This window comes from Mytilus californianus, unplaced genomic scaffold (genome assembly GCF_021869535.1).
Source record: "Mytilus californianus isolate M0D057914Y unplaced genomic scaffold, xbMytCali1.0.p SCAF_1, whole genome shotgun sequence".
Lineage (NCBI taxonomy): Eukaryota > Metazoa > Mollusca > Bivalvia > Mytilida > Mytilidae > Mytilus > Mytilus californianus.
Genome location: NW_026262581.1, coordinates 30,224,039 through 30,249,645, shown reverse-complemented (window position 1 = coordinate 30,249,645; position 25,607 = coordinate 30,224,039). Strand labels below are relative to the sequence as shown.

At 33.6% G+C, this 25,607-nt stretch overlaps 1 protein-coding gene across 1 annotated transcript; it reads left to right on the top strand.

Moving 5' to 3' along the window:
• The first annotated feature begins 2,059 nt into the window (after positions 1-2,059).
• Positions 2,060-10,698, top strand: LOC127718859 (uncharacterized). Its single transcript, XM_052224945.1, has 2 exons — positions 2,060-2,342; positions 9,731-10,698. The coding sequence occupies exons 1-2, from the start codon at positions 2,060-2,062 to the stop codon at positions 10,696-10,698; spliced, it is 1,251 nt and encodes a 416-aa protein (XP_052080905.1).
• Positions 10,699-25,607: the final 14,909 nt, after the last annotated feature.

Genomic DNA, 25,607 nt, shown 5'->3' with positions numbered 1-25,607 from the left:
TACTCCTTCATCATTCTTATTTATTTTTTTTTCGCTCAAATGTCCTATGCTTATTTTCATTTTTGCTCAAATATCCTATACTTTGGCGCTCAGGCGTCCTTTTTTATCGCTGAAATGTCCTGCAATTTCGCTCAAATGTCCATTGCCGATTTTAATACATTAACAGGGTCGATTTTTTATTTTTTGGTATAACTTCAATTTACTCAATTTTCTATGTAAAAAAATGTAAAATAGCAAAAATACCGAATTCCAAAGAAATTCAAAACGGAAAGTCCTTTATCAAATGGCAAAATCAAAAGCTCAATCACACAAAACGAATAGAAGACAACTGTCATATTCCTGACTTGGCACGGGCATTTCCTTATGTAGAAAATGGTGTAATATTCTCTTGCACATTATTATGTCAAGATATGTGCTAAACACTCCAGCATTTTACTTTGCAATAATTAAGTGCTAAGGGTGATGAAATTTAATTCATGCAGCCTCCTCCATTTATCACAGCTAATTCCCATGAAACTTAAATAAGAAATAAGATAAAACAAATCTTGGCGTAATAACGCAAACAGAGGAAGAAATATAAAAAAAGTTTATGTGGCGCTAATACGTTTCCGTATAATGGTTAGTTATCTATAAACCATTAAAACCAGCAGAAGAAAACATAAGACAAATTGAATACTTTGTATATATATAAAATGTTTTCTTTGTTTCTAAATCATATTGATTTGAATTGTCAATACAATTCAGTTTACATTATCAAATATTTATTGCTTATAAAATGATAATATAAAAGGTGAGAACAATTATCGAAATACAAGATTATTTATTTAGTGACAACCTGTCCAAATATATTACATGTAATTATAATCAATAATCAATTAGTGACACCTGTGAACAAAATGTTTATTTCAAATGACACGTGCCAAATTTTACATTCGAAGGAATAACTCTCTGAAAATTGACAAATTTGAGTCGCTCAACAGAATCAATAAAAGAAGAGCTGGAAAGGTGTGTTTACCAAGACTGAATTTATGTTAAATGAACAACGAAAATGGAACAAAAAGCAACTTTCAAAAATGAGTTTACAGAGGTTCGTGTCCTGATTATCGTTGACAAGAAAAAACTACTTAGGGACAAGTATTGTGAAGATGCCAAGATTTCGTACATTGTAGATAAACTTGACACTACCAGAAATGCACAAAAGCTGCTAGTTGACGATAAGATACAAAGATTTCCGAACAAACAGATAGGATCGACTAAGACAAGACCGCCGCATAAGCATGATAAATTTGGGAGTAAATTCAAAGACAAGGAATTATCAAAAAAGAAAAAGGAAGTGCATTTTGTGTCTTCTAAGATAAAAGGTAATATTCTAGACCGGCCTTTGAATAGACAAGATCCCACGCAGAAGAAGATAGGAGGTTCTTACATGAAGCGATACTGTAATGATGCGAAAATTTCAATAGTATTGGATAAGATTAATTGTACAGACATCACGATGAGCGTAGACAAAACACTGGACACAAACAATAATTACCATTCTATAAAGTACGGTTGTGTTGGAAAACTTTTAAACTGCAGTGACAACTCGTTTGGAATACAAAAAATCCATGAGCCAGAGATTAATCAGAAAACACGCGATTCAGATAGTCAATTCCGAAAAAATGGAGTGTTTTCGGAATTTTTAAAAGACAACAGAAAATATTGCAGTGATAGGAAATATGGAAGAGAAGGTTTAAATGAAGGTGAACATTACTGTAAAGAGGCTAGATTGTCCGTCTGTTGTGATAAAATTGAACATAACAAGTGTGTCAAAAGTGGACATAAAAACATTTCATGTGATAAGGTAAATTCGCCAGAAAATCCTAAAGCACAACAAATGCTTTTAACTGACGATATGTTAGCTAAGATGAAGAAACTTTTCAAAAACGTCACTATAACGCCAAAACGACAACGTAAAGATGAAAAACAAGAATTTGACATCAGAAAAGTTAAAATTGAACCAAAGGACGATTACAGAATAGAAGCAAAAAGTTCTTCGTCTGTATGTACTAGTTTTGAAATGATAAAACAAGAACCAATGATTGATATCAAGTGTGAGCCGTCTGACAATTATGATACTGTCAATATCACGTGTGAGCCGTCTAACAATTATGATACTGTTGATATCAAGTATGAGCCGTCTGACAATTATGACATTATTGATAATAAATGTGAGCCATCTGACTTTTATGAAACTGTGAACATTAAATGTGAAAAGGAAGACTTGCAGTACCAATCTTATGATTGTTCAATGGACTCAAGTTACAAGAAGCAAGAAAATTCACTTGATTTTAACGTAGAAAGTAAGTTAAGTCAAAACACAAAAGGAATAGGATCGGATATTGTGGAAATCGTTTCCAGGAAAACTGATATTTGTCAAGTGAGAACAACACAAACGTTGACAACCGGCAAAAGTGGATATCCTACATACAGAGTATTTAAAGTAAGTCCAGAAGTTTACAGGATAGAGCCTGTTGTAAATGATAGAAACATTTTTGAATCAAATGTTAACTCAGAAAAATTTGTAAACTTAGTACAAGCGGCTACACATGTTAGCGACAATTCTACTAAACTGATGGAAAGTATGCACCAACATGCAACTAACCGTACAGAAAGTAAAAATCAATATACAGCGAACTATACAGAAAGTAAAAATTTACAGACAGCCAACTGTACAGAAAGTACAAATCTACATACAGCTAACCGTACAGAAAGTACAAATTTATATACAGATAACCGGAAAAAAGATACGGAGTTTGAATTAGACTGTGATAACGACTATATTGTTATTGACGAATGGTCCTCAGATGAGACTTAAGAACAGCCAAAGAATGGCATGAAGGATGAAAGTGATCCAAGTATGTCAGAAAACAATTGTAAATCGTTGCACCTGTCATATATTGGTAACAGAGCAAGCTACAGAACTATACAAACCCTACGGAATTTTCTATTTAGAATGGAAATTTCTTTTATTTTGTTCAGAACGATGCATTTGTTGAATTTGTATGCACTTAGCATTTTTAGGAAAATTAAATCCAATTGTAAAGTGTTTGCATTTTATTATTTATTTAAATTAGTCAATTCATAAAATATAGTGGTCCTTTTTCTTTTTTGTTGCTTTTGTTATAGACATAGTTTATATCCTAATATCTTGCAACCTGTTAAAATTCGGTTTTATTCTCACAACTTGTCAAAAAAGTCGCACAAACGAGACATAGGGATGCTAATCCTACGACAAGGACAACGTTAACTATTTGTAAAAAGCTATATAATTCAGAGAGAAAAAGCCCTACATGCTTCATACCTTGTATAGATATGACTAATTTTACTAAATTGACCTCATTTTTATGGTTCAACGAATGCTTAAAAAAATACAGTTTTTGTCACGTGAATTTGTAACTTATTATGAGTTATAGGATGACTATATTTGGTATATTTGATCCTTGACAGGTGAAGATGACCGCCTGACAGGTTCACCTTATCTTGACCTCATTTCATGGATTAGTGAACAAGATAGAGTTTTCGTAGTTAGGCCCGTTTCTCAAATACTTTGAGCAGTAACTATACACAATGTTTGGTGTATGGAATGAATTTTAGGTGCTCATGTCCGTCTGGCAGGGTTCATCTGATCTTAACCTCATTGTCATGGTTCATTGGACACTGTTAAGTTTTCAGTTTTTTTTGTCTATTTCTCAAATACAACAAGTAACATCACAAGTAGTAGACCAACTATATTCTGGTGTATCGAATGGTTGTAAGATGTAAATGTCCGTCTGGCAGGGACGAGGGTTCAACTGACCTTGACCTCATTACCAACGTTCATTGGTTAACGTTAATTTTCTATGGATAGGTCTGTTTCCCAGATAATATAGCAATACAAGCTATATGAAGGGTAAAAGGGTGTTAACCATGTGATAGAGTAAATAACCACCCTCGTATTAACCAATCAAAATCTTGTATTTTAACACAAAGTATAATAATATCAAAATCATGACATGCCCAGAGATAAAATTGAGAATGGAAATGGGGAATGTGTCAAAGAGACAACAACCCGACCAAAAAGTAGAAAACAGCCCAAGGCCACCAATGCGTCTTCAACACATCGAGAAAATCCCGCACCCGGAGGCGGGCTTCAACTGGCCCCTAAACAAAAATTTGTACTAGTTCAGTGAAAATGGACGTCACACTAGACTCCGAAACATATAAATGAACTAAAATTTAAAAAAAAAACATACAAGACTAACAAAGGCCAGAGGCTCCTTACTTGGGACAGGCGCAAAAATGCAGCGGGGTTAAACTGTTTTGTGAGATCTCAACCCTCCCCCTACATACCTCTAGCCAATGTAGAATAAACAAACACACAGCAATACGCACAGTAAAACTCAGTTTAAAAGAAGTCCGAGTCCGATGTCAGAATTGGTAACAGAAGAAACTAAGCAAAATGACAATGATACATAAATTAACAACGGACTACTAGCAGTTACTGACATGCCAGCTCCAGACCTCAATTAAACTGATTGAAAGATTATGTCTTCATGATATGAAAATCAAGCACAATCCCTCCCGTTAGGGGTTTAGTATCATACCGTCATAAAATATACGAGAAGAACATAACCCGTATCATGCCAACAACTGGTTTTAGAATAAATGTGCTTATTTCCGATGCAAAGACCCTCTGAGTGACTCAATATTAATTCCGAAAAATGCCATCTTTAATGACCTGACAACAGTATTATAACTATATCCCTTCTGAATAAATGTGTTTAACGGTTTTGTTAGCTTTTGAGGTGAATGTTTACATTTTTATGCTTTGTATAGAATATTACCATAAAAGATTGGATGTGAAATACCTGAACGTATAAGATAGATATAGGAAGATGTGGTATGAGTGCCAATGAGACAACTCTCCATCCAAGTAGCAATTTATAAAAGTAAACCATTATAGGTCAAGGTACGGCCTTCAACACGGAGCCTTGGCTCACACCGAACAGCGAGCTATAAAGGGCTCCAAAAATTACTAGTGTAAAACCATTCAAACGGGAAAACCAACGGTCTAATCTATATAAAAACGAGAAACGAGAAACACGTATGAACTACATAAACAGACGACAACTACTGTACATCAGATTTCTGACTTAGGACAGGTACTAACATTTGCAGCGGGATTAAACGTTTTAATGGTACCAAACCTTCTCCCTTTTCTGAAACAATAGTATAACATCACAACATAGAAAGACACACTATAAAATATCAATTGGAAGGCTTAACTCAATCAAAAAACTCAAATTAACACACAATGAACATATAAATATGATCTGTGATACCTGAATGCAAATACATAGTTAATAAAAATTATAAGGGATAAATAATTAAGGTCAAAAGTAAATAAACAGGTTTAAACAAAGTTAAAGTATGATACCACTGTGAAATTTTAAACAATTTTTAGAAAATCATCACTTTTGAAAAAACCTGCGTCATATTATACACATGTAAATGAAAATAATTTTGTCGTTAAGTATACTTCTTCTTCTGTGTGTATAAAAATCTTCCGTTTAAGAATACCAAGAAATCTCTTTATATCAATAAAACTAATCTAACACTTGGTACATATCAACAATAAAACTATACAATTAGTGCTAGATAAAACTTCCTGTGCAGGTGCAAGAACAGTATTTAAGGAGAAATGAAATAATGAAGATGTCTGCATGTTGATTTATATTTACGAATGATGTCCATGTGCCGATATCATGATAAAATTTAGTAAATGTTTTGACTAGTTTGTGATATCGAAAACCCTGGTGTAATAATTTTTCAGTAATACAGAGATTTCTTTCGTTAAAATCAAATACGTTGTTACATACACGAGCGAATCGAACAAGTTGAGATATATTAACACCATAAGATGGTGACAAGGGAACGTCAACATCTAAAAATTGATAATTAACAATAGGAAATGAAAAATCATCTCATTTATCGTAAATTTTGGTATTAAGCTTCCCGTTAAAGATATAGATATCAAGATCCAGGAAAGGACAGTGTTCATTGTTAGTATTAGCTTTATTTAAAGTCAGTTCAGCAGGATAAATATCTTTAGTGTACATACTGAAGTCGTCATTATTGAGAGCCAATATATCATCCAAATATCTAAAAGTGTTATTAAATTTTTGTATCAGATGTTGTTTCGATGGGTCTTTGCTGATTTTAGTCATAAATTGTAACTCATAACAATACAGAAACAGGTCCGCCATAAGTGGTGCACAGTTAGTCCCCATTGGAATTCCAATAACTTGACGATGTACGGAATCTCCATAGCGAACAAAAATGTTATCTAGTAAAAATTCAAGTGCAGTTATCGTATCTAAGCAGGTCCAATTGACATAACATATTAATATCATAGCATACCTAGAGATAACAGTATCGAAGAGGAAACAATAATAAATCACTGTATGTCTAGAGACAACAGTGTTGGAGAGGAAACAATAATAAATCTCTGTTTGCCTAGAGATAACAGTGTTGGAGAGGAAAAAATAATAAATCATTGCATGTCTAGAGATAACAGTGTTGGAGAGGAAACAATAATTATATCAATCATTTTATGTCTAGAGATAACAGTGTTGGAGAGGAAACAATAATAAATCATTGTATGTCTAGAGATAACAGTGTTGGAGAGGAAACAATAATTATATCAATCATTTTATGTCTAGATATAACAGTGTTGGAGAGGAAACAATGATAACACATATCATTGCATACCTAATGAAAACAACATACGATATTTGTTTTTCATGACATTTGGTGTTGATGGCAGGTCTTTTGGTAGTGTATGTATGAGGGTCTGGACGGTAGTTCTGTATTCTTTAATTTTTAAGCCATTTTTCTCTATTCTTTATACTAGTATTTGAGCACCCATTATTCTCTATCTCTATTTTTCATTTTTTTGGCCTATTTTCTTATAAGATCATCCTATGTCCTCACTGGTCATCCAAACAAAGAAATATTCTTTCGTAGAGTGTGTGATAGGTGGAAGATGCATAAGCGTGTTTCCTTTTATATTTTGACAGTATAAAAAGTTAGTGTATTATGTTATCTTCTTAACTTAAATAGGTCTATATCTTTAATATAAGATATAATAAAACCGTAGTAAACTAGAAAGAAATAATGTATAAATTACAAATTATTAACTATAATGTATGACGCGCCGGTGTAACATTTATAATATGCAAAAGTTAAACCATGGACCAGGACTGGGCAAAATAATCACCATTTGAAATGTAATGTGCCAACGGTAATAATACTCGCTGCCTACCAAATATTATTGTGGCTTCTCTTTAACTAACCTAATCACAAACTTTAACAATTGTTGACGCCGACGACGAAAGCACCAGCAGCAAGACTCAGGCTCGTCTCTTCGGCATCGTCGAGTCGAATCGAAAATTGTATTTATCCGTAAATAGTTTTTTAGCACGTAGGATTGAATTTACCGCGCTTTCTCTCACGCATTTTGCAAACCCCAATTTTTCAAGCCTCGTTTGAGTGGACCATGCTTTCAAACAGTACTTTGCTCATGGCTGCACGCTAAAATATTTGCTAGCTTTAAAATGGCACAAGGACTCGACCCAGGGGAACAATTAAGCGACATTATTGAAGGACTTAGACGCCGAAAAAGTAAAAAGTCTGATTTGAACGAATCTGATGACGAATTTCAAGATTCTTTCGACGAGTTTCAGCCGGAAAAGGGGGTACCGCCAACCCCACAACAGAAACTGTACCGTCGTCCGTCAACTCGGAAGAGGAAGAATGTGAACTCGAAAAACAGTTAAAAGAGCTACAGATTGAAAGGAAGAAGGCGCATTTACGCCAGCAAATTGAAAAGGAAAGTTTACGGACTTTGCAAGCCTCAGCGATCAGGATCCCCGCCGGCCCACAGCCGTCCCCACAGTAACTTTCGACAAATGTAGTAGCAGGTGAGACATTAAACTTTCAACAAGCTAACATAGAACGTAAAGCACCACAAATTTTGTCTTTCATATGGCCAGAACCTGTCGAACAATTTCAAACTTTTACTCTAGGGGGCGAAGTCGAGTTCCGTGTGGGCAAAAAGAAAACTTTGGATAAAGTACGTAACAATTGAAGAATGGGGATTCAAAATATCAAAATCATGCAGGAATTAGTTAAGCAAAAGCGTCTGAATATAGATGGATATCTAAACTATACAGCTGACATTTACCGTCTAGCGGCAGGAAATATGTGGTATTCCGTATTATTGTATAATAAGGAATATCGTCAGAAACAAACGGATGAATTATATATTTGAATGGGTTATTTATCGACAGGATTTACGCGATTTTCTGTTAGTCGCAAAACATGAGAATCCAACAATGCGTGCGTTTTCGGAAGCGTCTGTTGGGGTATCAAAGGGCAGGGGAAGGAATTCGAGGTCAACGACAGAGGAACGTCGCAAAGGCCCGTTTCTTCCGGATGGGCGAGAAATTAAACTTCCGCAATTAATACTTTGGTGTCGCCTTTTACCTAGTGATACTATAGATCTTGAATTCATTTTAGATGGACTAAAATCTAAAGATCTGTCATTTGTCATAGTTCTGATCATGATTTAACAGGCTTAAAGTGGACCTTTCTGGCGATGATAGTCCTACTTACATGTATGATTCTAAGCTACCTTTTGGCCATTCCCGCAGTCCAATTTTTTTTTCAAAAGCTAAGTGAATCTGTGTGTTTTATTATGAAAAGGGTATATAATGTAATATGTATTGCATATTTGGATGATCTTTTAATAATTGCAGATACAATGTGTTCTTGTAGTAGAGGGTTACAATTGTTGATACGTACTTTACGAGAATTAGGTTTTAATATTAATTGGTCCAAGGTAGAAGGACCATCACAACGCATTACTTTCTTAGGTATAATTATAGATACCCGCAAATTAACATTATCCATGCCAAAAGAGAAACAGTCTGAATTTTACAATTTTTTATTGACTTTTCAGAAGCGTCTCTTTGTGGTAAATTGAACTAGGTCTGCCAAATGGTGAAAGGTGGGAGAACCTTTTTGAGATGAACGATAGACTCTATTTCAAATATACCTAATCGCAGTGACAAAGTTATATTGTCTGCCGAATTTTATGCTGTCATATTGTGGTGGATAAGTTTTATGCAATTTTTTAACGGCACTGTTAAATTCATGGACGCAAAGAAAAGTGACTTCCTTACAAACTGACGTGTCTCTGTTGGGAGGTGCTGGCTATTACAACGGAGTTTTCTACTATGTGAATTGGGCTATTAACTTTCCGGCCGTCAAGAATGAACATATTAACATTAAGGAGGCAGCCGCCGTTATCCTATCTGTGCTCCGTTGGGGACACTTATGGACAAACACATCCGTCATTGTATTAACAGACAATATGACGACAAAATGCGTTTTGAATAAGGGAACCTCAAAAAACAAGTGGTTAATGTGCTTACTGAGGGATTTATTTTGGTTATCCGCTATGTATAACTTGACATTAAAGCAAGATATTTGAGATGACGTGTAATATCATAGCCGATGCTGCCTCGAGGCTTCACGAGGACGTTCAACTTTCTAAATTTAATGAAATATTGACTAGCTGTAGTTACATTCCCTTTACTGTGCATGAACTACTGACACATGTTTCGTTTGACTTTTATCTTTCCAGATGGCACACATCTTTTATCGGACCTAGATAGCTGTAGAACGATTAAAAGGCAAGGGTGGGCTGATTCCACCTCCGGGACATACCGTACGCACTTGAAGACGTACGTTAAGTTTTGGGAAGACTACAAGCTTAAACCAGTGCCATGTGACCAACAACAAACTGTGGAGCTTTACATTGCTTATTTGTTTGACAAGAAACATTTTGCTTATAGCTCTATTCGTTGCTACATAAACATTATTAGTGTTTTGCATAAGATGCATGACCTAAAGGACCTTGTTGCCGATTTTTGGAATATTAAGCATTTGTTAACGGGGGTTAAGCGAGAATTAGGTGCAAGCCAATCTTGTAAAGCGCCAGTTACTCCCGAACTTTTGTTAAATGTTAGAAAATCTTTAGATAAGTCGAATCATAATAATGTTGTTTTTTGGGCCTCTTGTTTAACTGGGTTTTTCGTTTTTTTGCGACCTAATAATTTCTTAGTTAAGGGTACGTTTAACCCAGAGATAAATTTGCGTAGAATAGATGTTTTGTCATGTAGTTGGGGCATATTGCTACGCCTTAAAGTCATCAAGACCCTTCAGTTTTGTTCTAAGCCAATAGAGGTTGTACTGCCTTATTTGCATGATCATCCTTTGTGTCCCGCTACAGCCATGTCTAATGTCTTAGCCTTAGCAGGAGATCCATTGGACCCTCTTTTTCGCTTATTAGACCGATCTTGCCTGACTTGTATTGTATTTCTAAATAACTTCCGTTTTATTTTGCAACATATGAAAATGGATCAGTTAAGATATCGCGGTCATTCTTTTCGTCGAGGGGCAGCTACATGGGGTAGTAAAGTAGGACTCTCGGATAGTGCAATCAAGTTATTAGGATACTGGTCAAGTGATTGTTTTTCTCGGTATGTAGACACTGATATCGAGGAACGTCTTAAAGCCATTTCTACCTTTAGTTCCCTTTTACCACGTTAATTACCCCTTTTTTGATTTGGGACTTTTTTGTTACATGTACTTGCTTGTTATATGATGGGGATATGTATGTTATTGGGGGGTTTATTTGCTTTGGGGTACCAAGCTCAAATAAATATTGCCATACGTAGTTTTGTTTATTATACCAAGTAAGGTAAAATTGTATTTATCCGTAAATAGTATTTTAGCACGTAGGTTTGAATTTACCGCGCTTTCTCTCATGCATTTTGCAAACCCCAATTTTTCAAGCCTCGTTTGAGTGGACCATGCTTTCAAACAGTACTTTGCTCATGGCTGCACGCTAAAAATTGTTGTTAGCTTTCCCACGCACCCTCCCAGTAGCATTACTAAGGATGTTGTATTTGCGTGATAACTGCTGCTACTTTTAGCCATATTATAGACTTTTGTTACACATATATACTAGCATTTGGACTTTTTTGTTACATGTACTTGCTTGTTATATGATGGGTATATGTATGTTATTGGATGGGGGGTTTATATGCTTGGGGGTACCAAGCTCAAATAAATATTGCTATACGTAGTTTTGTTTATTAAACCAAGTAAGGTAAAATAAGGCTTTAGACAAATTTTAAACATTTGTTAATAGGGAGATTAAAGGACAATTACCAGTATATGATCCTATGAGGTCTTCGACTTGTCTTAAAAGGGAAATGATTTACAAAAGCTAAGTCCGTAGGAACAGAATCTATAACAGTTGCGTGGTCAATTTTAAAAAAAAGTCCCTTTCTGTGAATACTTTGAACTATATAATTATAGGCATATATATATCATAATGATAAATCTATAATTTGAACACATCCTTATCATGTATGGTTGAAAAAAACAGCCCGAGTTATTGCGAACCCAATGAAAGTTTTCCACAGTGCCATCTCTATCTTGACTTAAACTTTTGCAAGTTCACCTGTCCTATTGAATAGATACAATAGCTATTGTTTTCTGTGTAGTTTATTCTCTGGGACTTTTAAATTTCTTCTAAGAGAAATCTATCATTCATTGATTAAATTACCTGAGTAAAAAAAAATTCTTATATATAGACAAAAATACTTTTTTTATACTCATTAACTGCATGTGATGATGTAGTTATTCAATATTAATAATATATTTTCATTCAGTTTAATATAAACATTGATTCAATCATAAAAATTTGATTTCTGACAAAACTTTCAACATTGTTCCTTTTAAAAAAAAATTTGTTTGACATGAATAAGAACTTGAAAATAATGATGTTTCAAATTAAGATCTTCTTAAATGTATTCTATAACTAAACAAAAAAAAATCAAATTTCAATAGGAACATTGATAAAACTTTTGTTAGAAATCAACTTTTTATGATTGAATCAATGTTTATATTAAACTGAATGAAAATATATTATTAATATTGAATAAATACATCAGCACACGCAATTAATGAGTATAAAAAAAGTATTTTTGTCTATATATAAGAATTTTTTTTTACACAGGTAATTTAATCAATGAATGATAGATTTCTCTTAGAAGAAATTTAAAAGTCCCAGAGAATAAACTACACAGAGAAAAATAGCTATTGTATTCATTCAATAGGACAGGTGAACTTGCAAAAGTTTAAATACCTGGTCAAGATAGAAATGGCACTGTGGAAAACTTTCATTGGGTTCGCAATAATTAGCAGATAATGATAGCTATTTTACCGCATCGCAGTCAGTTCCTATCAATAATGTATTTCCCTGGTTTAACGAAGCATGGAATTATTTGTGAATATATATAAGATATAATGAAATTGATCAAAGAATGAAAACATGGAAGGCATACCGGTCTATGAGGGTCTGGATGGGGTTTACAAAATAGAGTATACTGGGCACAAAGTACAGAATAAAGGACAAAACATATAAAGAGCAGAGAAAAATAGGCAAAAATAAAAAAAAAAATGAAGAATAGAGAATAATGGGGTACTAAAAAATAAAGAACAGAGAATGATGGACAAAAAGATAAAGAAAAGAAAAATGGCCTAAAATATTAAAGAATATAGAAGTAAACGACCCCAATCCAGACCCTCGTATATAAAGAGAAAAGAGAATCATACACTATATTCAGTGTTAATGTTTCTTTTTTAGGCATACGTTGCAAATGTATGTATGCTTAACTGGACAGTATAATAGCTAGCTCAAGACATTTGATTACTAGTATGAACGTTCAGTTTAGTCTTTTGACAACCAGCTTGTTCATGTCGGTGAGGATAGAGGGAAATAAAATCAATGGGACAAAATTCGCTATTGACAACGACAAACGGATCGTATTTAGTGCATACACTACAGACCAGCTTGTTGCAACGAAAGGAATGTGTGCAATGATGTGTATTTTAGAGGAGAAATGCTGTGCGGCAAGTTATAATTACGCAACTTCTACTTGTCGTCTGGATACGTCTGAGCACTGTTGTGTTGATATCGAGGTTGTTGACGGATGGGAAGTTTTCAAAAGAGGTAGTTATTGTAAGATCACATATGTTTTAGGAAATTCGTAGGCCAATTTTGCTCTTTGTTGAAAGGAGGGGGAAGCAAAGAAAGGGGTGATTACTCAGCCCCCTTAAAAAAAATGGGATGGCAAGCTGATGTTATCCCACTTACACAGGCTTCAACCAAAAATACCAAAAACCTGAAGGTTTTCATATTATTTGTTAAAAAAAATCAATAGAGTCTATTTGTTATTTATCAATTTATTTTCCTAAAGTTTGTTGCAGTCAAAGTGGTTTTAGTTTACGGTTTCGGTTTTTGAATGGTTTAAAGGTTTACCTGTCTCGAAACAAATAAAACGTTCTGAAAAAGGTTTATCAAACTGACAGTGTTCAAAACACACTAGGAGGTTTGATAAGTTTTGTAAACCGATTTTGGTTTTCAAGAAACAAATGTAAGACCAGCTAGTTCGGACCGGTTTGGAAGAATGTTTATGAAACCTACCCGAAACCGAAAGCAGTTTAGAGCAAACAAATACGCCATAAATGGCTTTTTGCTGTAATAATACTAACACAATCTTTAAGTTACATTATACGGAAGCGTATTAGGGACATAGTAAAAATAAAATTGGCGTTGAACTTTTGTTTTCAAAGTCGAAATTTTTACATTTCAAATCTTAAAATTTCGACTTTATCTCGAAATTTTAACTTTTCAAATCTCGAAGTATTGACTTTAACTTGAAATTTTGACTTTTAAAAATCTTAGAATTTCGACTTTTTAAAACGTCAAAATTCTGACTTTTTGAAAACTCGAAATTTCGACTTTATAAAAAGTCAAAACTTTGACTTTAAACTCAAAATTTCGACTTAGCTCTTCAACTGTTTTGGTTCTTGTACATCATTGGCTTTCAAATATTCGGCTTTGAGCGTTCCTGATGACGGTAAATTCAGAAAAGCGCTTCGGACGCAGAACATTTATAACGTGTTGTTTTCCATTTTTTCCAACCTCGAAATTTCGACGTTCAACTTTTTCAACTTTGATATTAGTATTCAAACACAGTTATTACAATTTTAGAAAGAGGAGACATGGACGCAAATTACTAAAACGTCATCCACACATTTTGGCAATTTATATTCAGAAATTGGTTTTGTTCTTAAATTATGATATGGATTAGCATTTAATATTGAAGAGTTTCATTCAGAAAGAACATGCATGTTGACAGAAAAAAAATGTTGTTTTCCCATAATCCATGTTTTAGTTTCCACGACACTGTCATAGGATCGTCAGATCTGAGGACATTTTGCATCCCATGTTTTATGGTTGGTTTTAAAGGCCTGTTTGGTTTCCAAAAAGCAAGTCACTGACTTTGCTTTATTTAAACAATGGTAAATCAAGTGGCAAATATCCCATGCATATTCAGGACGACTCATGAGCTGCTCAGTTTTCTAGTTTTGGAATTTTGAAATGTTGGTTCCTTTTTCTGAAACATTGATTAAACTCTACAAGTTGGCATTCTTATGACACAACTATTTACCCTTGTCTTTATATACTAGACTGTTGAATAAAAGTATGGCGTAATATAGGTGTGTTGGAATAACGGGGTTGTCTTGATACACATATCTGAAGTCCAGACTTGAAGTAGATATTTGTACGTGAAACATATTACATTTATTCTTCCGCAAAAAAAGATTTTCTATCTAAAATAACCTCTTTAAAATGGTTTTGTTTATTAAAAAATGCTTTCTGATGTATATGGGTCTCCGCTTGCTGATATAAATGACTGTGCATGTGATAATCGCAAACGTTTATTTATGCCTCGTTAACACGTACATTTAATTCGAATTGACTTCGAATCGAATGCCAATCGAATTCGCTAATCGCGTTCACACACTCTTCTTTTTTTGATTCGAATCGAATTCGAATTGGCTAATTCGCATTATCCAATTCGAATTAGAAATGCGTTTTTGTTAATACAAATTAAAAGTTAACGTCGTTCGGACAGTAAAGCGAATTTGACGCGCAGTGCAATTCGAATTAGAATTTACGTTTGGACGTAAAACGTTTCGAATGCGAATTAAACTAATTCGAATTAGTTAATGCGAATCGAATTCGAATTACGTGTAAACGCAGCATAAAATACTGAGGAAAAGTCGAAATTTTCAGTGTTTAAAAAGTGAAATTTCAAGATTTTAAAAAAGTCAAAATTTCAAGATTTTAAAAAAGTCAAAATTTCAAGTTAAAGTCAAATTTTCGAGATTTGAAAAGTTAAAAATTTCAAGTTAAAGTCGAAATTATATGATTTGAAATGTCAAAATTTCGACTTTTGAAAAAAAAGTTCAATGCCAATTTTATTTAACTTTGTCCCTAATACGCTTCCGTAACATTAGAATCAGTTTATATGTGACGCCCCTCTATACTTATTGTTCACTTGGAGTAGGACCTGAAAGGCCTAATTTGACCTCAAAATTGAGTTTCTAATATCTTGTCTTAATGCACTGGTATAGACGATATTTTAAAAAATATATGTATATACTTAAACACTAACGTGTTTGCTTATATACACATATTTAAAAAATCTCGTCTCGCACATAGTGCATCTGAACCTTGTCACATATTTTACATAAATTCCTTAAATGTTTATAACTCTTACTGAACTTAAACTTCAAGGAATGTTAGGGTCATCATTGAACCTTTCTGAACCTTTATGAAACAGCGAAAATTGAAATTTTAGTAAAGTTTGTGAAAGACGTTTTAAAAACGACCATAATGTCTCTACTTTGACTTATGCCGAACTAAGCATGCTAGTTTTTCTTTTTTCTTCTTTCTTCTTTCTTTTTTTCATTTACTTCTTTCTTTCTTTCTTTTTTCTTCTTTCTTCTTTCTTTCCTTTTTCTTCTTTCTTTCTTTTTTATATTTTCTTCTTTTTAATTATTTTCATTTATAAATTACAGAATCGCCATGCACTGGTTGTATGAGCTATGGTTGTATAAGCTACAATGGATCGTCGTATTACAAAATTATCGAGGATTATAAACGATGGGATGACGCTAAGGTAAGGTTCATAATTATGCATTGCATGAAAATCTTTGATATTTTCAGTGCTTAGAAGTTGAACTAGTTTGAACGACGATGGACGCCTATCTATAATAATAAGGTTTAATAAAACGTCTCCTTATTCGCATTGCAATACAATATGGAATTCATCTTCAATGGTATTCAAACTTTGCCAACTATCCATCTGAAGGACCAGAGAAAAATGTGTGAACAATTAAAGTTTGTTTGAGTTCTTTATTAGCTAATTATAAATACAGAAATGCGTTTTATTCATGTTGTGACCTGTCTCATAATTTGACTGTCTATTATTACAGTAGTCTTTAAATATAGCTAGGTAATAATTGTTATGTAGTCCACTTAAAACGCAATCAAACTTAATATCAGTGATCTTTGTATTAACTCAGTATATCATATATGACCGGTATGTGATGATATAGAAATAAGAAGATGTGGTATGATTGCCAGTGAAACAACTCTCCGCCAGAGACCAAATGACGCAGAAGTTAACAGCTATAGATCACCGTACGGTCTTCAACGATGAGAAAAACCCATACCGCATAGTAAGCTATAAAAGGTTCAGAAATGACAAATGTAAAACAATTCAAATCTGAAAACTAACTGCCTGATTTATGTACAACACAACCAACGAAAATCAAATATGATAAACAGCAACAAACGAAACCACTGAACTACAGGCTCCTTACCTTGGACAGGCTCATACAGAATGCGGCGGGGTTAAACATGTTTGCTGGCGCCAACAACCCCCCCCCCCCCCCCCCCCTATCCTGTGAAAGTGGTGTAACAGCACAACATAAACACACACTATAGAAATCAGTTGAAAAGAGCTTCGCTCATCCGATCGATACAAAGCACAAAAACTGTTACATATAAGTTCACTCACCTAAGCAATTAACTACTGATTAATATATATGCGAGTGACTTTTACAAAAAGCTTCTTAGTTTTAAGGACTTTAATGCACCCACCCAACACACGGTTTTATTATATATCATTGGAAAACTAATTATCTGTTCATTCCGTTTTGCCGGGTTGTAAAATAATCGTTCGGTGCAATTTCCGTTTAATCGAGGTCAAAGGTCAAGAATAAACATTCCAAATTTATGCTATAATCTAACAACATGCCAATTTCTGGTTCTTTTATGATTACATTTTCCAAAATATCATATGAACCTTATAGAACAGAATACATTAATTCCAAATCAAATGAAAATTAGACTATATTTAAAATCTGTCTTTTATCCCTATATATTTTCCCGCCAACAGACTAGCTGTGTATTCTTAGGAGGTAAATTGCTTGAAGCTGAAACGCCAGAGGAAAACTATTTCATTAAAACTGAACTTCGGACAAGGGCTACAGGAGGTAAGTATGGTCAACATACAGATCCATTGGTGGCCGTGGGCTGTTTTCTGCTCTTTGATCGGGTTGTTGTCTCTTTGACGCATGCCCCGTTTCCATTCTAAATTTTTTTACAATATTAAAATAAGAAGATGTGGTATGATTGCCAATGAGACAACTTTCCACCCGAGACCAAATGACGTAGATGTAAGACTTTGTGGGTTACCGTACGGCCTTAAGATATAGAACCACTATTTCGGCCCCGTTCAGAAAGACCATACAAAAATGAAGTACATTATTGCCAACCTATGCATTTTGTTAAATACGTCGTTCAAGTTTGTACAAAGTATTCCAAGACACAAATTGGGGCTTTTCAGTCCGTTCAACCTTCAACAATGAAAAAAGTAAGGCACGAATAATTGTATCATCAAAATAGATTCGTTTAATCCCAATTCTTTTCAAATTATATAAGAATTATTCGCTCAAACGCATGAAATAACGAGTAAAAGAATCATATTTCGTAAATTTTTTAGCCAATATTCCGGAACAAAATTTATGCAGCATGCCACTAGTCACGCCTTCATACTGGAATTCTTCACAACTTTTAAAACGAAACCCAGTCAGGCCAAGGTACAAGACAAGTTGAACAATCTATTATGAAAAAAAATCGGACCGTCTATGGAGATACATTTATGTCAGACAGTCTGTACAGACATGTCGGATCGTATATCAGAGAGACAAACAAAAGCTACTTTATTATTTGGTCGATATGAAGAAATATATCACAGAAGACCAATTGGACCGTCCTATGGACACAAATGGGGGCTTTTCAGTCCGTCCAACCTTCAACCTTCAACAATGAAAAAAACAAGGCATGAATAATTGTCAACCAATTCAAATGACAAAATTGATAACGGGCCTTTGCTAAAACAATAACCCAAAATCATATATTGCACGCAGCAACCACTAAGTTATGGATTCCTGACTTGGAACACGGGTACATAAAAAATGTGGCGGGATTACACATTTTTCTTAGCTCATAACTTTCTTCTGGACCAGGAACAGTGGTGTAACAGCTATACAAACTGTAAAAATCAGCTGGAATGGGCGTTTTTCATCTGAATGACACGAAGCATATAAGCAACTAACAAAAAGACAAGAGAAACAAGGCACTGATTTAAGAGACTAGCAGTTACTGATAGATTATCGATGATTTTTCAAACGAGAGGGTGTGTCTCAGTTACAATCTTATTGAAGGGCGATGTCGCGGAGATACATTCTCAAGTTTGAAGACCATCGATAATCAGTTAATCGCTATTTTTATCTATGACGTCGTTGATGTTATCATTGACAGCGGCAGGTGCGCCCTTAGTTTCTGACGATAATTTTCCTTATCGGTGTTCCCACTGACGTCTGTATCACTCTGCTCAGCTCTTCACAAAATTGTATATCACGGCTTTGTGATGTCAAATACGTTGATCTGGCCTTAATAACTTTGACCTGGAAATATCATCGACGTCAAAATGAATGAACCGACGTTGCTAAGACTTTATCACATCATCTTTCGGTTTTCTGGTGAAACAAAGAAAAACACTTCTTTCTACCATGCAAATGCACAAATACAATTCGATAAATCGATTATCAGGATTACACATTAAATGGAATTAGTATAAAGACTTTATCAGTATCGACATGATATAGTCCAATACGTGTTCATAAATGTATAGCAATACATCTTAAGTTATGTTTTGATTTATATGAAAACTAAATCAAATTGAATGTTAGTAAGTATAGTTCTTGCTTCTTATATAACATAGAATGGGATCTTTTTTGTCTGAAACTACAAATGTATTAAATATTTCTTACCAAAGATAAATTCAATTACACCATTAAGTTACAAAATTTAGTTTTTTTCTCAAATCTTTTGATACAGCCTAAGTGTACTGACATTTTGTCAGAATGTACGTGTTTTTAAATAAATTATTTGATTTTAAATTTCTATAAACAAAAATTGTTTCAGAAGGGAAGATACAAAATTTGTTTGTTTGCATTGAAAATTAAGAAAGAAAAAAAAATAAATACAACATTAAGTTTCGAAAAAAATTCTATTCTTGTAAGTTATGAAAAAAAAATGCTCTGGAATAAGGTCGAAAACAATTGTTTGTCCCAAGAAGCAAAAAAAACACACCCCCATTAAAAAATTTATGGTCGGTGCCTTTACTATAATTACTAATTTGGTTCTTGTTTCAGTTAGAGGGTACTGGATAGGAGGCTACAATTTCCAAATGGATGGAAATTTTAAGTGGATCAGTAATCACGATCAACCAATGATATACAGTGACTTTGGCAAACCACCAGACGGCCCGACCACACAGAGATGTCTCTTATACTGGAGGGATTACGGATACGCTTGGGGTGATGGTTTTTGTACCACACTATTACATTATGTGTGTGAATTTATCAAAAAATAATCATGGTTGTATATTGACAATGGTTCTCTTGTTTGTTTTTATCATTTTCTCTCATTCACACTTTTAAGGCTGTCATGATGAAACATTGCATCATTATTCTTTAACGATCTTCTTGTGTAAATTTGGTCTGTGTAGTCAGCGAAAAAATACCGTCTCAAATCTGGAGTTGATGAAAACATCAGTTGTTTCGGTTGCTGTTGATGGTAATACCTATGAGTATGTTTTACTCTATATCAAAATATGATGAAAAATTCAGTTTAAGAGGCCAAATGTTATGTTTATGTTTGTTTTGCGACCGATTTGCCAGTAGGTTTTTGATGTTTTAGGGCAAGCAGATATTAAAAAATATAAGCACATAGGATCACCCTCAGTGTGGGATGGGCTTCGTGTTGCTTATTCTTTTGTGATGTGTGAAGGTTTTTTTTATGCAAAGTTTGCCCTTTTGTAGATTTTTGTCCAACCATTTGTTAAAATAGACCATACAACAAACTGAATGATTGAAATGTTTTGCTTAAAATATCATAGATGTGCATGTAAACTTTGTAGATGTTTGAAGACAGAGTTTTTGATCAATATATTGACAGTTCGTTTCTCAGCTGTTTCAAGACAGCGATAATGCATTTTGAAACTGTTTCTCGATATGGTTTGGACGATAGAAAGCTAGGATGTATTAAACAACGCCGACCCATATTGTAGACACAACTTCCAAATAAGAACTCGGCAATTAAACGCAGTACTTCGGGAAAGTTCGGAGAACCAACGATCTTGCTTCGGAACTTGTATGTAGAAATAGTTCAGTTAGCTGCGAATGGAAATCAATACCACGTTATCGATGAAGAAAAATAGTAGCTAAGTGTGGACAAATAAGTATTTCAAAATGTGGTTACTAAAATGCTATGTTGTGAAATATATTTTTGAATAGTGGGTTTGCCACCCAGCATCATACATTTTTGAAAGAGAACCATAAAGATCGACTGCATTTACTTTTATCATCTATTCTTTTAAAATTATGTAGCTTGCTGTTCAATCCATTTAAAAGGTTTTTGCACCGAGGAAGGTGGACTCGACACCTCATTAAGTATTATAACTTTCTTCAGTATACGATTATGATTTTAAAATATTTTATGATCGTTTGCACTGTGTTGTTTGTATTGTTCCCCTCGTGTTATAAATTTGCATTGTTCTCCTCGGGTTATAAAAGTGCATTTCTCAATAAATAAAATAATTCCTTTTTCTGTGATATTTAAGTTAGAGCAGGCTTAATAGATTACAACACCAGCAAGACCTTAACTCCTGGATATTTGAAAAAATAGAAATAGAACTAACTTTAAACATAGATATGGTTTTGTTTGGTATTCTAACGAAAACCGATAACAATGACATAAGAATCTTAATAATTCTGTTAACAAAATTCTATATTTATAGAAGCAAATTATCATTGGAACAAACCAATATGATAGCGCTAAACAAATTATTTGAAAGAAGACTTATTAATAGAAAAACATATATTTTATAATAGTAAAAGACTAAGTAGGACGGAGAACTGCTGGAACCCTTGGACTTCTTTATTGTCATAACAACAAAGATAAACAACGGACACCATATGCTGTATAAATTAGAATATGTATTATCTATCCATGCAACCTTTATCTTGCAATCATATTCTGCAATGTATCAAACTATGTTAGCTATGTTTACTTCATATTACTTTTTAAAATTAATTAATTGATGGTTGTATATCTTCTGCCTATATATTATATTATGCATACCATGTGTATAACTTACTATTATGTTCATGTGCAAATAAAAAGAAATTCATTATAAAAATAAGATTTAATACCAGTTTTTGGTTTTAAAAAGGTGTCAGAAAATGGATGTGTGCATTACTCGAAATATTAGATTTCAACATGTTTGATGTTAGAGTCGTTGTTATATTTCATATTTTATACTATTTTTTTTCTTTGGGTATATACAAGTATGGACAGAAGAAGGTGTGAATATCCGAATTGTAATCAGTTATAGATTATTTCTCTCAGGGCGCAGTCCGAAGTGAAAGAAATTTGTAGGGTTGACAATCTTGGATACAAACTGCTTCGAATGGGCCACTATATAAATAACACATAGCTGAGAGGGTGATAGAGCAGATTGTTAACTCGAGAAAACATTGTCAACTGAGGCGAAGCCAAGGTTGACAATGTCTTTTCGAGGGGTAACAATCTGCTCTTTCACCCTCTCAGATATGTGTTATTTTAATTTATTATACTGAATGTTCTGTTATTACTGTCGATTAAATTTCAAATTCAAAGTAATAAACTATGACGTCTTGCACATAACAACCATCCGTATTTAATAAAGCGCACACTTGATCAAGCGTCTCCGTGAAGGGTAATAGAGTATTTGTCATAGGATAGAGTCGTATTTAATAAAGCGCACACTTGATCAAGCGTCTCCATGAAGGGTAATAGAGTATTTACCATAGAATAGAGTAAATTAACACCCTCGTATAAGCCAATCAAAATATTGCATTTTTACGTGAAGTATAATACATTTGTTTAATCATATCAAAGGATCCTTCGAACCATTGAAAATACATGTCAAAGAAGCTCAAGATGAAATTGTACATGTCTTACTGTAGTTACAAATAATTTGTCAAAACACTTCCGTCAGAGATCTATTTTGTGACTTAAAATGAATGAAAACTCTTCCAGTGAAGTATTGGTGGCCCTGAAAAAGGGCCGTTTGTGAAAGCTATCCACGGCACCTGGTGGACGAGAAAATCGGATATCTAATTTTTATAATCAACTCCAACTTTGAACAGCCAGGTTTGCTTTGTATGATACAAAAATGAGAAAATAGTCAACATTTATTTTTAAAAAATCGACAAGAATGTAGTCAATACCAACAACTGATAATATCATATTCGCAGATTCTTGGAAATTTGCAGGTAAACCGGGATATTCTGTCTTTAATTATTTTTTTTTTCATATTTTTAAAGATATCCAGGTATTATATCAAATTTGCGATTTGATTGATAAGCTCATTAAATTAGATACACATAAATATTCTGAAAAACCAATTCTCATTGACCTTTATATGTATAAATATATTCAACCAATGGAAAAACACCTCACATCATATCAATTTACCCTGTCGCTGTCGGTCATATTGATCAAAGCACGGGTGACAATAACAATATAGAGTGTTAAATTTGAATCATCTCATTGGGTACCTAGATACGTCACCACGTGTAATTTGACTGTTGTGTAATATAATAGAAAGCTTACTATGCGTTAAGGATTTTTATTCATTGTTGAAGAATGTACAGTGCCCTATAGTTGTTAACATCCTCTTCTTTTGACCCTTGGTGGATAGTTGCCTCATTGGCACTCATACCACATCTCCTTATTTATATATGAATAATACAACTTCCGAATTATAGACTATTCTCGCATTTCCAATGCCCAGATGGTACAACTGAGTCACAAAAGAATAGATAAAGAAATTCAACCAAATTGATAACTTCAAAACTCTTTAGATAGATGAGGGGAAATTGATTATATAAATATATTTTTGCAATAACCGACATACTTTTACACACTAAAGCCCCCTATTTCTAATCACTATTTTCATAACTATCAAGTAACGTTGCCGTTAACAACGTTGATCTTTTTGAGTTTTGCTAGCCATAAAACCAGGTTCAACCCACCATAATGGCACCATTTTTTCTTAAAATGTTCTGTACCAAGAAAGGAATATGACAGTTGTTATCAAATAGTCCGTTTCTATGTATGTTTGTTTTTGTAGCAGTTCAGTGTTTCTGTTATAGTTTATGTGTTTCCCTCGGTTTTGGTTTGTGACCCGGATTTCTTTTCGCTCAATCGATTTATGACTATTGAACAGCGCTATACTACTGTTGCCTTTGATTTTCAGCCAGCAATATTTATATCGCAAGAGTTGAAACCGGTTGAAGAAACTTTTTATCATTTGATATCAAGTGAAAGTGACTTTTTGTGATGTATCGATTTATATAAATACAATATAAGAGTATGTTCATCTTAACCTTACATACTAGTATATCTTACTGTTATGTAATAAAGGATTACGGGAAAACACAACACAAGATATATACATGGATACGATAACAAATGTAATTACGACCAGATTATCTAAGACAAATCTTTAATTGTAATATAACTTAATGACGCTTTTATGCTTCTTTGTCATATAACCATCACTATCAATTTTAATGTGTACTGATGGTTGTCAAATGTACAATGATTTACTGAGTACATGAGGATCCGGATTGGTGGTCCTTCTGTATTCTTTAATTTTTGGCTCATTATTCTTTTTTCTATATATTTTAGCACCACATTATTCTCTATTCGTTATTTAAATTTTTTCGTCTATTTTTCTATCATCTAGGCACATTATTCTCTAGTCTGTGTCAATAGAACTGAGGACGGGGGACCCTTTAATATTTACTTGAACCTGTATATATATATTGAGTTACTTAGTTATTGTCTTCATTTGTTTTGTTATATGTCACAAACTGTAAAGTTTATATGGCAATAAAATATTGAATTGAATTGAATTGAATTAAAACCCCATCTAAACCCTCATGCAAACACAGAATATTAAACAAAAATCATCTTCTTAAAAAGTAATTAGATATTAATAGTGCTAATAATTCAATGATAACATGATAAGTAGTGGTGTGAAAGTTATAAAATGAATAAAAACTAGTCCAAACAGATCTTTGAGGGCATTCATTTTTATCCTTACCGTTTTTTGAACTGTCGGAGGCGGGAAATCTTTTACTTGTATTTCATCGTTAATTGCCCGAACCGGTACTGAAATGTCAACTGTCCTGATGGTCTTCCATATATTATAACATGTAAGCATACACATTGGTATTTCGACGATGAAAATAGACAAAAAAGTAACGACACTAACGACGAATCGTATTTCACATGTTACAAATACATCACATTTGTTCACCTCAGCGGTACTGAAAATTGTCGTACGGAGAACTGCTGTGTAAATAAACACGACAATCAGTACAAAAATAAGCGACGGAGACAATACCCAGTTTTTGTCTCTTTTTTAGTATTAAAGACTTAACATGAGGGAAGGAAGCCTGCTATCTATCAATGTAGATAATGGCCGTCTGCATTACAGAGGACAGCATACAAAATATATTATGCACTAAACATACAGCACAAACATAATTATGATTATACGAAACTATATTTTGAAGTATAAAAATGTGATCTGCTGATGTAAATATTGCACCAATAGAATGAAGCAAATAAATAGGAAACACAAGTCTGTAGAACAGATTACTAAAAGTACATCGCAAATGTCCAAAAGTCCAAAATTCACACGATAAAAAGTTAATGTTGTTTGATTTTTTTCATATGAATTATTACACACATTCATTTTACTTTTTAAAACGGCAAGGTCAGTAGACTTGACTGTTCCATAGATCTGCTTAACCATGCGTTGTATTTTAACTGCATGACTGAATATAACAAAAACGAAAGTTACGTAACCATCATCACATGTAACACAGATAAAACTTATATT